Source organism: Strongylocentrotus purpuratus, unplaced genomic scaffold, assembly GCF_000002235.5.
Source record: "Strongylocentrotus purpuratus isolate Spur 01 unplaced genomic scaffold, Spur_5.0 spur5_scaffold_18, whole genome shotgun sequence".
In the NCBI taxonomy this organism is placed as follows: Eukaryota; Metazoa; Echinodermata; class Echinoidea; order Camarodonta; family Strongylocentrotidae; genus Strongylocentrotus; species Strongylocentrotus purpuratus.
The window spans coordinates 8,018,545-8,031,679 of NW_022145603.1; the positions used below are offsets into that span (position 1 = coordinate 8,018,545).

The 13,135-nt window shown below is 37.9% G+C and overlaps 1 protein-coding gene across 3 annotated transcripts in view; it reads left to right on the forward strand.

Annotated features, from left to right (window-relative positions):
* The window catches only part of LOC593450 (oxysterol-binding protein-related protein 8), a 45,911-nt gene that overhangs the window by 26,498 nt on the left and 6,278 nt on the right, over window positions 1-13,135 (forward strand). For all 3 annotated transcript variants that reach the window (XM_030989127.1, XM_030989128.1, XM_030989129.1), the window contains 11 exons: window positions 690-812; window positions 1,810-2,035; window positions 3,020-3,180; window positions 3,927-4,105; window positions 5,217-5,298; window positions 6,008-6,106; window positions 7,094-7,289; window positions 8,252-8,349; window positions 9,331-9,420; window positions 10,080-10,115; window positions 11,308-11,408. In XM_030989127.1, the coding sequence (XP_030844987.1) occupies window positions 690-812; window positions 1,810-2,035; window positions 3,020-3,180; window positions 3,927-4,105; window positions 5,217-5,298; window positions 6,008-6,106; window positions 7,094-7,289; window positions 8,252-8,349; window positions 9,331-9,420; window positions 10,080-10,115; window positions 11,308-11,408 (1,391 nt within the window). The remainder of the gene's footprint in view (window positions 1-689; window positions 813-1,809; window positions 2,036-3,019; window positions 3,181-3,926; window positions 4,106-5,216; window positions 5,299-6,007; window positions 6,107-7,093; window positions 7,290-8,251; window positions 8,350-9,330; window positions 9,421-10,079; window positions 10,116-11,307; window positions 11,409-13,135) is intronic.

The window sequence follows — 13,135 nt, forward strand, 5'->3', positions numbered from 1 at the left end:
ACTTGTCAGTTTTTGTTATAAGCTACTGAAATCCTTGCTTCTGATCGGTCATCAGCAAATTTGTCACTGATTTTTGTCAATTGTCCTTGAAAAAAGGCCTTGTGAAAGGGGTCCCTGGAGTAGACTACTTTAACCCATAGCAGTACAGTGTCTCCTTTTAGTAACTTTTTTGCTTTATTTTGAGGAAATTTGCCTCCAGATACACAGATTTCTGTGGTTTTTGGAAATCTTGAGGGGGGACAAAGGGACCATTAGTTGTCCTTCTTTATACATATGCCCAGTTTGGTAAACCGAGAATCCATTGGTCGGATGTGTGTATACATAGCGGACAAAATGGTAGTGTGTAGAACAGTAGGCTACTATTCGTTTAGGAAATTCACAAAACCCGGCAAAACATCAATGATGATAATAATAACAACAAATCTAATAGGTTGGTAAACGGTAATTCTAGCGTTTTAGCTTAAATCTGTAATCAGTTAACTCAAACCTCTATCAATATTAAAGTCATCCATGTTTACACCAGCAAACCCTGTGTTGAGTGGCCGATCTAGCTTTGTTTTGGTAACACACTAGCTTCCCAGAATTCATATAGCCAGGCAGTCCTGTAAATAAAATACATTGTCAGACGACATACACACTCACATGTATACAATGTGTATAATATTTGTCTCTTTTTTTTTACGTGACAGCATGGGCAATGGGTTGGGACGATCCTGCTTAATAACTGTGAGCTGATAGAGAGACCATCCAAGAAAGACGGCTTCTGTTTTAAGATCTATCATCCACTGGACCAGTCTATATGGGCAACCAGGGTAAGTAGAGAATGAGTTACTCCAATATAAAGGTAGAGGTGTTGTGGTCACTTGGATAAGTTTCCAGACTGTCAACCACAACTTGGGTCAGAGATGCACTTGCTAAGTTGCAAACCATTTGTTTTGATTGTTTTGAACCATAGATTCTTCTCTCTTTCTGAAAAGTTCTGTATAAAGCGTATACCTTGAGATATTCATAATTTTTGCCGTGAAAGTTTGGTAGGTATGCACTTGGGGGATTCCGTGGTGCTGTCAAGGATCACATGCTAAAGCCAAATGTCACTTGGGTCATAGATGCTCTTGGGGGACCTTCATTTCAGGTTCCGGTCAAGGGTCACATGCTATGTACAGTCAAGAGTCATTTGAGCTTGTATGTTTAAGTTTATCTGCTGGACCCTCTATTATGACTACTAACTTTACAAACATTCTCCTAAGTGCAAGCAAACTTGGGTCAGGGATGCTTTTTGGCGACAATCATGTTAATTGCTCACAGGTGGGCGAGACACAATCTGGCTATTGTAGTGTTTATTTCCCCCTCGATATATCAAATCGCTTGTGGGTTACATGTGTCCTGTGAGTAGCTAATTAGGAACCTTGGGTATATGAAATATTATAAGATGATGACGTGGATCCTAATCAAATGATTGGTTGAAAGCGTACATGACCAGGCATTTAATTTGCCTAACGCGTAATTTAGATAATGACTGGTCATTATCCAATACTAATGACCGGTCCTTAGTAAAATCATATTATAAAACATTATTTTATTAAAAAAATAAAACATTATCTTATAAAACAAATAATACACATCATTTTGTTAGGGCATTAGAAAAATTACCCACACTCGGTACCTTCTAAACAGTCCAAACACCCTCGGCTATCGCCTCGGGCATGTTAGACTGTTCCAAAGGTACCTTGTGTGGGTAATTCTTACCAATGCCCTCACTGCTGTGAAGTATTTGTATACTAAAACCATATTTTTTGTACTGCATTCCAGGGACCTAAAGGTGAGACGATGGGCTCCTTCACGCAGCCTCTTCCCGGCAGCTATCTGATCTTCCGGGCTCCGTCTGAGTCCGATGGAAAGTGCTGGATGGATGCCTTGGAGCTTGCCCTGCGATGCTCTAGTCTCCTGATGCGATCCATGAGGGACGATTCAGCGCTGACGATGGAGAAGAGAATGGACGATAGCGAGATTGAGAACAAACATTTCAAACATGAAGGTGAGAGGAGGAGGGATAATGGTGGTGGTGTTGATGATGGTGATGGTGGTGGTGATGATGATGAAGATGATGGTGGTGGTGATGACGATTGTGATGATGATGATGATGATGATGATGGTGATGATGATGATGATGATGATGATGATGATGATGGTGATGATGGTGATGATGATGATGATGGTGATGGTGGTGGTGATGATGGTGATGATGATGGTGATGATGATGATGATGATGATGATGGTGGTGGTGATGACGATGGTGATGATGATGATGATGATGGTGATGATGATGATGATGATGATGATGATGGTGATGATGGTGATGATGATGATGATGATGATGGTGATGGTGGTGGTGATGATGGTGATGATGATGGTGATGATGATGATGATGATGATGATGATGGTGGTGGTGGTGGTGGTGATGATGATGGTGATGATGATGGTGGTGATGATGATGGTGATGATGATGGTGGTGGTGATGATGATGATGATAATGTTGATGTCAATGATGGTGATGTTGATGTTGATGGTGGTGATGATGTTGATAATGGTTGTGATGATGATGGCGATGATGATGGTGATGGTGATGGTGATGATAATAGTGGTGATGATGATAATGGTTGTGATAATGGTGGTGATGATGATGATGATGATGATGATGATGATGATAGTGGTGATGATGGTGAAGTTCATGGTGATAATGGTGGTGATGATGATGATGATGATGATAATGGTGGTGATGATGATGATAACCAATCAGAAGCAAGGATTTCAGTAGCATATAACAAAGACTGTCAATTGTCACTGATGATAAGTTTTATGAAAAGGGTCCCTGGTCTATTGTTTTGTCTAGGTCTTGATGAGGATGACTTGGAGAATGAGCGAGTGAAGGACAGTGATAGTAAGAGTGAATCAGAAGCTTAGAGTTAAGTTTGACTTGGTATCTTTGTAAAACACCCCCCTGGTCTATTGTTTTGTCTAGGTCTCGATGAGGATGACTTGGAGAACGAGCGAGTGAAGGACAGTGATAGTAAGAGTGAATCAGAAGCTTCCGAGGTGGAGGAGCTTGCCCCGTTGGAAGTCGCTCAGCAGGACACAAAAGAAACAACCTACGTGCCGGTGGCTTCAGAAGATCTTTGCCTTGTAAGTACCTAGCTGGCTTTTATCCCATGAATGTGCAGCAATACCTATTGAGCACAACGTTAACTGTCACAATTAAGCCTGAGTCAAAACGGTTCCCCGCCCGGTCCCCGACCGTCACGCAGAAACCCGGATTTTAATATTTGAGTTTCAGGTTTTTCAAAATTCAATTTCACACTGATATTTTGAAAAATAAAGAACTAAAAGTATGCAATTCACAAACTTGTATTTCAATTCAATTGAATAAATATGATTTAGAAATAAATTGATTTGTTTCAGTTGACAGTAGGTGTTTTTATCGCTCTAAAATTGAGGCTGCAAGAAAGGAATCACGATATTTCATAAGCTACGAACTCGATACCAAGTTCAGCCAAGCCATCATTTTGAAATGAGACATAATTGCCATGCAGCGCAGTAGACATGCGGCAGAGAAGAAAATATCACGTGATCTAAAGCCAGCAATTTTGTTCGCTCTCTGCTGCATGTTGCCCTCTACATTCCAAGTTAACAGTGAAAAAAATCCACGGGGGCTCGGGCGAAGTAGCCCCTGTAATGCCCAAAAGAGCCACCGAAAGTCATAAAAGAGCCCCCGAAAATTTGCATAGAGTTCAATGCAAAACAGATTAAAGAGTGTTGTTTTCATGCAAGTAAGCTTGAAAAGTAGTCCCAGTCATTTTTGAAGTATTTTTCCCCTGCAAGTTAATGATTGTGACTGATTCAAGTTTGATTTTGTTATCCTCGTTTGCCAGAATATTTCCCAGACGGAGACCCTAGCAGAGGAGAACAAGAGTCTGATCTGGACCCTGATGAAGCAGGTCAGACCTGGGATGGATCTATCACGCGTTGTCTTGCCAACCTTTGTCCTGGAACCTAGATCTTTCCTCGACAAGCTCTCAGATTTCTACTTCCATGCTGACATCATTGCCAGGTGAGTACCTATGGCCATCATTGTGGAGAGTTTACTTACTTACTCATTACGTCACGATCACATCACCATGGTACCAGCATGCGCACAGCTAGCTGTGCGCGTTAATTTATTTATCTGGTGCGCGCATGCATGCAGATTGGGTCTATCGTCAGAATTAACGCCTACTGGGCGTGCGCAGAAGTCGTGACTAAAAGTTAAACACGACTTGCGCAGAACTTAAACAGTTGTTTAGTTAGACGAGACTTAGACACAACTTCAGAATACGAAATTTAGTTAGACAGGACTTAGACATGACCTCGCGTTTATGTTGTGTCTAACTAAACAGTTGTTTAACTTTAGACATGAGTTAGTTAGACACGACTTCAGAATACGGGCCTATGACTTTCACAAACCAATCGCCTGTCTAATTATCAAAATATTTATGATTGAAAATCTAAATTTCATTTTTCGTTTTTTCCTAACGGTTTTGATTACACTACAGTCTATTGGGGAAAATGATTATGGTAAACCGGTCACACAAGTTTTTTTACTTTGAGGCACTTCATGATCATTTTGAAGCGCAATTTGTTTAGGGCTTCAATATTACACCATATCACAGACACTGATAACATGTAGGGCCATGCAGCTCAGATAGCCTTAAAATACTACATTACCCTAATAAAATGTAATGCGTCTGAAAACGATGAACGTTGGTAAGATCTTTGTTGAAAAATTACCAAGTTTGATTTTTTTTTTTAAGGATCTTTGTCTGTTTTTATACAATTGTATATTCTATTAATTTCTGTGTTAATAACTATGGTTGATAATAGAGTGATATTAAACACATAGTTGATTATGACAATGTTGAGGATGATGCCAAGGATGATGATGGTGATGATGATGATGATGATGGTGATGATGATGATGATGATGATGATGATGATGGTGATGATGATGATGATGATGATGATGATGATGGTGATGATGATGATGATGATGATGATGATGATGATGATTATGTGATGATAATAGTGATGAAGATGGTATGGTGATGATGGTGACGAGTTTGTTGAGGGATTATGAATAGTTCAAGTTCATTTGAGGAATCTATGATCTTTCTTTCTTTTATCAGAGCTGTACAAGAAGATGATGCATTCTCCAGAATGAAGGAAGTAGTCCGGTGGTATCTATCGGGATTCTACAAGAAACCAAAGGTATGTATTCTCCTCCTCCTCCTCCCCTCCTCCTCCCCTTCTTCTCCTCCTTCTCTTTCTCCACCTTCTTCTCTTCTTCTCCTCCTCCTCCTCCTGTTCCTTTTCCTCCTCCTCCTCCTCCACTTCCTCCTCCTCCTCCTCCTCCTCCTCCTCCTCCTCCTCCCCCTCCTCCTCCCCTTCTTCTTCTACTCCTCCTCCTCCTTCTTCTCCTCCTACTCCTCTTCCTCCTCCTCCTCCTTCTCCTCCTCCTCCTCCTCCTCCCCATCCTCCTCCTCCTCCTCCTCCTCCTCCACCTCCTCCTCCCACTTCCCCTTCTTCTTCTCCTCCTTCTCATCCTTCTTTTTTTCCTCTTTTCCTTCTCATACTCCTTCTTCTTCTTCTTCTTCTTCTTCTTCTTCTTCTTCTTCTTCTTCTTCTTCTTCTTCTTCTTCTTCTTCTTCTTCTTCTTCTTCTTCTTTTTCTTCTCCTTTTTCTCTTTTTCATTCTTCTTCTTTTTCTTGTTCTTGCACTTCTTCTCTATGTTCCATCCTCTCGTTTTTGTTCTTGTTCTTCTTTTTCTCCTTTTTCCCCTTCTTCTTTTTATTCTTGTCATTCTTCTTCATCTTTTCACTCCTAAACTTTATTTTTCATCTTCATTATTTTGTTATTTCACCTTCTTCTTCCTTATACGTGTCTGTAATCATTTTTTTCTTCCTTCTAATTTTTTCAGGGTTTGAAGAAGCCGTACAATCCTATCATAGGAGAAACATTCCGTTGTTTATGGGAACACCCCAAGACCAAAACAAGGACATTCTACATAGCTGAACAGGTAAGATATTCATTTACACTTAGTCTGCTAGATAGCTCAAAGATAAAGTGAGTTCTGATCATGCGATTGCATTGTGAAAGAAACGGTGTGGAATTGATCAGAAAAGGTTGATCATCTAGCATATAAGTATTGGTGTGTACTACAAGGTTCTGGAATGATTAGAAATTTGGCCCAGTCTTGGTCAAGTTACAAGCACTGTACATAGAAAGATGTTTATGGGATTACACGAACATGTGGCATAAAAATCTGTCCCGATTTTTATGCTGTTACATTGAGTCTGAGTTAGAAGTAAACAGAGCAAGTTTCTTGAACCAGTGAAGAGAGGGTGTCATAATAAAATAATAATTTTCCGCTTTTATAAAGCATCTACCATGACTCTAAGCGCTTTACAGATATACTATTACCCCGGTCATTGAATTCAATACTTGACCGCACACACTGTGTGCACAATCTCCACTCCCTGGGGAGCATTCCAAACAGGTGTCATAGGACCTCCTACTCACCCTGGGTTCGTGGACCCTTGACCAGACTAGCCTTGTTGGAGGATGTCAATGTGGACAGATCCATAGCAGTGTTGAGAGCTTCAAACTCACTCAGATACACCAAGTTCTTCAAGTACTCTCTGCAAAATAGTAAATAAAATTTGGCTGGTCACTCAGCTTGGGAGGAGCACCCCCCCCCCCCTCCCTCTCCTTGGGCATGGCCTCTTAGGGTTAATTTAGCATTTGAAGAAATGTTATGATGTGTATATATTCTTTGGCTCAATGAATACCTTAACATGTCAGCAAGCTTGAAAGTATGAATAGTTTATGACTCAGTCTCAGCACAATTCAAAGGATCTCAACAAACCTGGTTAAGCAGGTGCTGCTTTGGTCTGAGCTCCGACCTGCGGTCTCATTGTTGAACTAGGATCAGGTCTAATCAATATTCAATACTCAATACTAATACTCAATACTCGTCTTCTATTGGTTTGCATCACAACGTCAGGTATCCCATCACCCTCCAGTGACGGCTTTCTACATCACAAACAGGAAGGAAGGCTTCTGTATCAGTGGAAGCATCCTAGCCAAGAGCAAGTTCTACGGGAACTCGGTCTGTGCCGTCATGGACGGTGTCGGTAAACTCATGCTGCTAGGGCGGGGCGAGGACTATCTCATCACAATGCCCTATGCAAACTGTAAAGGTAAGAGTAGGTACTTTACCAGCGCATATTCATAATACTAATTCTCTTGACCAGTTTAAGTCCCTGCTGAAAACGCACCTTTTTAATTCATGAATGCTATTCTGCAGTTGTGAGTCGGTCGAAGGAGGTGCACACCATCTTATTCCTTGTTTGATTGATCTTATGTTTGATCTTATGTTTGATCTCATTTTTATTTTTGTTATTATATATCCATGATTTATTGAATATATAGAACAGATTTATATTTTTTTTGTTTATTAAAAGTTTTAGTTCGTAATTTTAAGTCAGACAATGGTGTGCTTAGAAACACTGTATTAAGCGCCCAATAAATGTTATGTATTATTATTATTATTATTTACCGACATGATGTCGCATTTCATGACGTGTTGAGGATGAATGATTGTTGGTTTTATCGTTGATTCAAAAAGTGCAATTAGACATTTGTGAGTAGTGGCTTTGGTAATATTACCCTAAAACCTTGAGCATTTGGTTTCAAGTGTATTTGGCATCATATATATATATATATACATCTAGGATATTCTTATTCCCTTTTTATTTCCTTGAAAGCGTTTGTCCTGTTTTTTAAATATAGTTGAAGGGCCCCTTGTTAAGTTCTTTGTCATTACGCACAGCGAGTGGAAGGTGGTGAGGAATGGGTTAGGGTTAGGATATATATATCTAATATGCAGCTATCATACATTACATTTTGTTAGAGTGGGCAAGCTATAATGTTTGTTTGACCTAGCAACAACTAATGTATGCAATTTGCATTCTGTCATCAACAATTATTGTAACTAAACAATTTGTATTCTGTCTATTGCAATACAATCATTCATACTGGGTGAATGAACAAACTTGTCACAAGGTAAACATGTGTATTAAAGTTTAAAAACATTTAAAAAATGGTAGATTCTAGCAAAATATGTAACTGTATTTTGATGGGATTGTTATTTTGTTATCAGGTATTCTTTACGGCACATTAACAATGGAGTATGGTGGCAAGGTGACGCTGGAATGTGAGAAAACTGGCTACAGGACAGAGATTGAATTCAAACTCAAGGTATTTGCTCTTTCTTCAAAGTTTGTAAATAATGAATAAATAAATAATAATAATAATAATAATAAAAATATGTCTTGTTTACCCAAGGTAGCCTCATCAGTATTAATACTGTTCTCCTGAGGGCCCTGCAATCATATCATTACCCAGGCTTTAGCTGAGTTAGCATAAAAAGGTGCTCAAGCATTCACCTCACCTGGGTGAAGTGTGGCAAATGTAGATAAATGTCTAGTTAAAACACATTAGTAATACAAAATGATAGTAGATTCTTGTATAGTGCTCATGTCTGTCAAACTGTATACTCCTGGCACTCCACAATTATTGCCCAGGCTTTAGCATGGCTGCCATTATGGAGCTCTAGTTTTTCAAGAGACTAATTCTTGCCAGGTACCCATTTACTTGAACAGGGTGGAGTTTGGAAAGTTTAGATTAATTTCTTGCCAAAAGATGTCAGGGATTGGAACCGTGTCTTTCTAAGGTCCTATGTGTATTATTATTCACTGAACTCTGTGTTATAAGATACTGATATGTTAATCATAATGCACACACACAAATATTACACATACAGTAGGCTTGCGGGTGCACTATGTGAGAGAGAGGGAGGATTGAGGAGTCCTGAAAAGGACTCTCGGTAATCTTACATAATGAAAATGAACACAGTGTCATGAGATTTTATTTGGTTTTGCCCTAGGCAATGTTCCCTTTGTTGTGCAAGCTTGATAAAAAGTTTGATACTATAAATATATATTTGAATGATACCAAATGAAATAAATTTATTGTCTACATGTACCCTAATTTATTTTGTCATAGTGTGTCTCTTTTGAGATACATAGACAGAGCGAAATGTTTATATAATGTATGCATTTAAATTGTTATATTGTTATTGATGGTATTTATTGCCTTCATTGCTTGGTATGCGAGTGGAGGCCAATATTCTGTGTTTTGAAATAAATCTGAATCTGATTCTTGTTTTTCCCTGTGCAGCCATTCCTAGGAGGGAGCGATTCATCCAATCAGATCAACGGCAAGATCAAGTTTGGCAAAGAAACCCTGGCAACACTCAGTGGAAAATGGGTGAGTCTCTCTACACAAGGAGTGCTTCATAGACCATTATTTTAATGTAATCAAATTTAATGCACACATTTTTGTTAAGTGCCTTGTTACCAATTATTTCATTTACTTGTTAAGGATAATTGTATTCCAATAGTCAGAATGGGCATTTGCATACATTCAGTATTGTTAGGTCGGACGAGCCATAATGTTCAAAACAGGTGAATGAAATTTGTAACATGGCACCTAACAAAGATTTATGCATTGAATTTGATTACATTATGAAAATTGTCTATTCTACCCATTCCATATAGATCTTCTATTGCCAACAGTTTCAGCACTCTTATTTTGGGGCTTGCCAGTCGACCGATTTGCTGATTGTTGATTTACAAATCATGAAAGTCTCATGTCGCCAACGTGTCTGGTTTTACATTTGTTGAATAAGAGTTTCATGTTGGACTTCGCATATAGTTCATATTTACAAAATTTCATGCCATGAAATAATTGGTTCACAAAGTCTGACACAACACTTAATTTCTGCATGTAGCAGAGTTACCAGTAGTTTTTTTTTTCATTGAAAATGTCATCTTGATTCAGTTTTGGTTCATAAAGAAGTATTTTGATTTTTTTAAAAACAATTATTGATTGTTTATTTTTATTGTGTTGTTTCATTTTCCCGCCAGGATGAGGAAGTGTACATCAAGGATAAGAGAACAGAGGTAAGTCAATAGTTCAGTTATTTGAGAAATAATTTTGCATGCTCTCAGATGTTATTATGACTAATTACTGTCAAAAAAGCAAATTTGAATCGATGAACAAAATTATTGATAAACATCCAAACAAACAAGAAGATTCTCTAGCATCACTTCATACAAAAGTGTAATGAAAATTAGGAGAAAATATCTTTTTTGATGCTATGCATATAATGCACTGTAGACGTACAAGAAAATCTCTCTCTCTCTCACTATTAAGTGCCATATCTATTGACTTTGGCGATCATGCTGTTCCACAACCCTTGGCTCCTAGCCTTCTCTAATAGAACCACTCCCAGTTCTTTCACTCCTCTCTCTTCCAACAATTTCTGCAGACTGTCCATCCAAAGTATCCTCCTTCTTCCCCTGCTCCTTCTTCCCCTGCTCCTTCTTCCCACAATTTTCCCTGTCAAGAAAATATAAGAATAATTGGATCGTAGTACATTGTTATTCATTTATTTATGTATCAGACTCAACATTTACCTGTCTTGATGTATATTACTTCTACCATTGTTATCTATCTGGTTGTATTTGAAATCCAACCTCAAGTTTTATTTGCAAAAATGAATAAATGTTGTAAGTTAAAGACCTACAACAATATCAAGAGCACAATATTTTGAACAGACATGTAATATATATTACTGTATAGTATTACGATTATTAAATCTGGATGAACCTGCTTGAGGACTTTGTAGATGTAGATTACGACATTGTTTAAGGCATATCAAACGCACAATACTAGAAGGATATTAAAGAGATACACCAATTTTTTCAACAAATATATCTTCAAGTGCTAAGATCTTAAAGGGCAAGTCCACTCCAAAAATAATTTTCTTTCAATAGAAGCATACACATCAGACAAACCAATAAAATAAACAAATTATTTCTATGTAACTTACTACTCCAGATTTCCTGATTATGTACATGAAATGTTCATGAAATTAGAAAATGCATACTTTTCTACAGTTTTTTAGCAGATGTTTCTGCATTTATTGAAAAATCAAATACAACATATTCATACAACAATAATATAATTGATTTACAAGTGAAATACAACAAAAAATACCTAGGTATAATTGAGAACTTGAAAGTATGGAGATAAATCAAAGAATCAAGATAAGAATCATAATGACAGTATTTCTTTCTTTGTTCAATTTAGAATTCTGAGTTGTTTTGGGCAGTGACCTCGGAAGTGAAGAACAGCAGATTGAAGAGGTCAACGGTCATGTTTGATGAACAGGCAGAGAATGAATCAGAGAGGTAGGACAAAACTATATTATTAGGGACTTTTAGATTTGCGTGGACTGATACGTGTGACGTCCATTCAAGGCAGCGCATTAAAAGGACCTCGATCGTAGCAATCCACATTGACTTCGTGCGAATCTAAAAGTCCCCATTATCAAAAATACAGTCAAACCTGCTCTAGTGACCACCTGTCTACAAAGACTACATTTTGTGTTTCCCTTGATAATGGTTTCTCATTGAAACATGTACTAAAGGAACCTGTCTACAAAGACCACTTCTTGTGTTTCCCTTGATAATGGTTTCTCATTGAAACATGTACTAAAGGAACCTGTCTACAAAGACTACATTTTGTGTTTCCCTTGATAATGGTTTCTCATTGAAACATGTACTAAAGGAACCTGTCTAAAAAGACCACTTCTTGTGTTTCCCTTGATAATGGTTTCTCATTGAAACATGTACTAAAGGAACCTGTCTAAAAAGACCACTTCTTGTGTTTCCCTTGATAATGGTTTCTCATTGAAACATGTACTAAAGGAACCTGTCTACAAAGACCACTTCTTGTGTTTCCCTTGATAATGGTTTCTCATTGAAACATGTACTAAAGGAACCTGTCTAAAAAGACCACTTCTTGTGTTTCCCTTGATAATGGTTTCTCATTGAAACATGTACTAAAGGAACCTGTCTACAAAGACCACTTCTTGTGTTTCCCTTGATAATGGTTTCTCATTGAAACATGTACTAAAGGAACCTGTCTACAAAGACCACTTCTTGTGTTTCCCTTGATAATGGTTTCTCATTGAATCATGTACTAAAGGAACCTGTCTACAAAGACCACTTCTTGTGTTTCCCTTGATAATGGTTTCTCATTGAAACATGTACTAAAGGAACCTGTCTACAAAGACCACTTCTTGTGTTTCCCTTGATAATGGTTTCTCATTGAAACATGTACTAAAGGAACCTGTCTACAAAGACTACATTTTGTGTTTCCCTTGATAATGGTTTCTCATTGAATCATGTACTAAAGGAACCTGTCTACAAAGACCACTTTTTGTGTTTCCCTTGCGCGGTCGCTATAGACAGGTTTGACTGTATATATATAAAGACTACTCAAAGGAGAAAAGAAATGTGGTCTTTATGAGCAGGTGGTCGTAATATATAGCTTCCTTTACAACAGATTTCTATTAGAAACTCTGCCCACTGGAAACAATAAATGGTGGTCTTTATAGACAGGTGGTCTTTCTGTACAGGTGGTCACTGACGCTGGTTTGACTGTATTATCTTCACATCATATTCCTATAATATTTACTAATTTCTGATATTTCTGAACATTTCTGATTGTTCATTTATTATACACCTATCACTTTTATGATAGACGTCTTTATTAAGTTTGTGCTTATTCTTTTAACATAACTTTCTCTTGATAATTCTGAAGCTTTCCCAAGTTTTGCCAGACATAGCAACTACCAATGTATGTGTATGCAAAGTGGATTACATCTAAAACTAGTGAATTGAATTGTCAGTAAGCAAGGTTTCCGTAGAGAAACATGCATCAATCAAAATACATTTATTAAACTGATGTATTCAAAATAAAATGAATTAATGTTTGAAGTGTACCCATTTCCTAAAGAAAATTGGAGCTCACATAATGCAGGGCAGATTTGGGTCCAGTGGAGGCCTTATTTCAAGCGAGCATATACAGGTGCCGTAAGTCTACTCAAAAGTCATTTTTATGGTAACTGAAT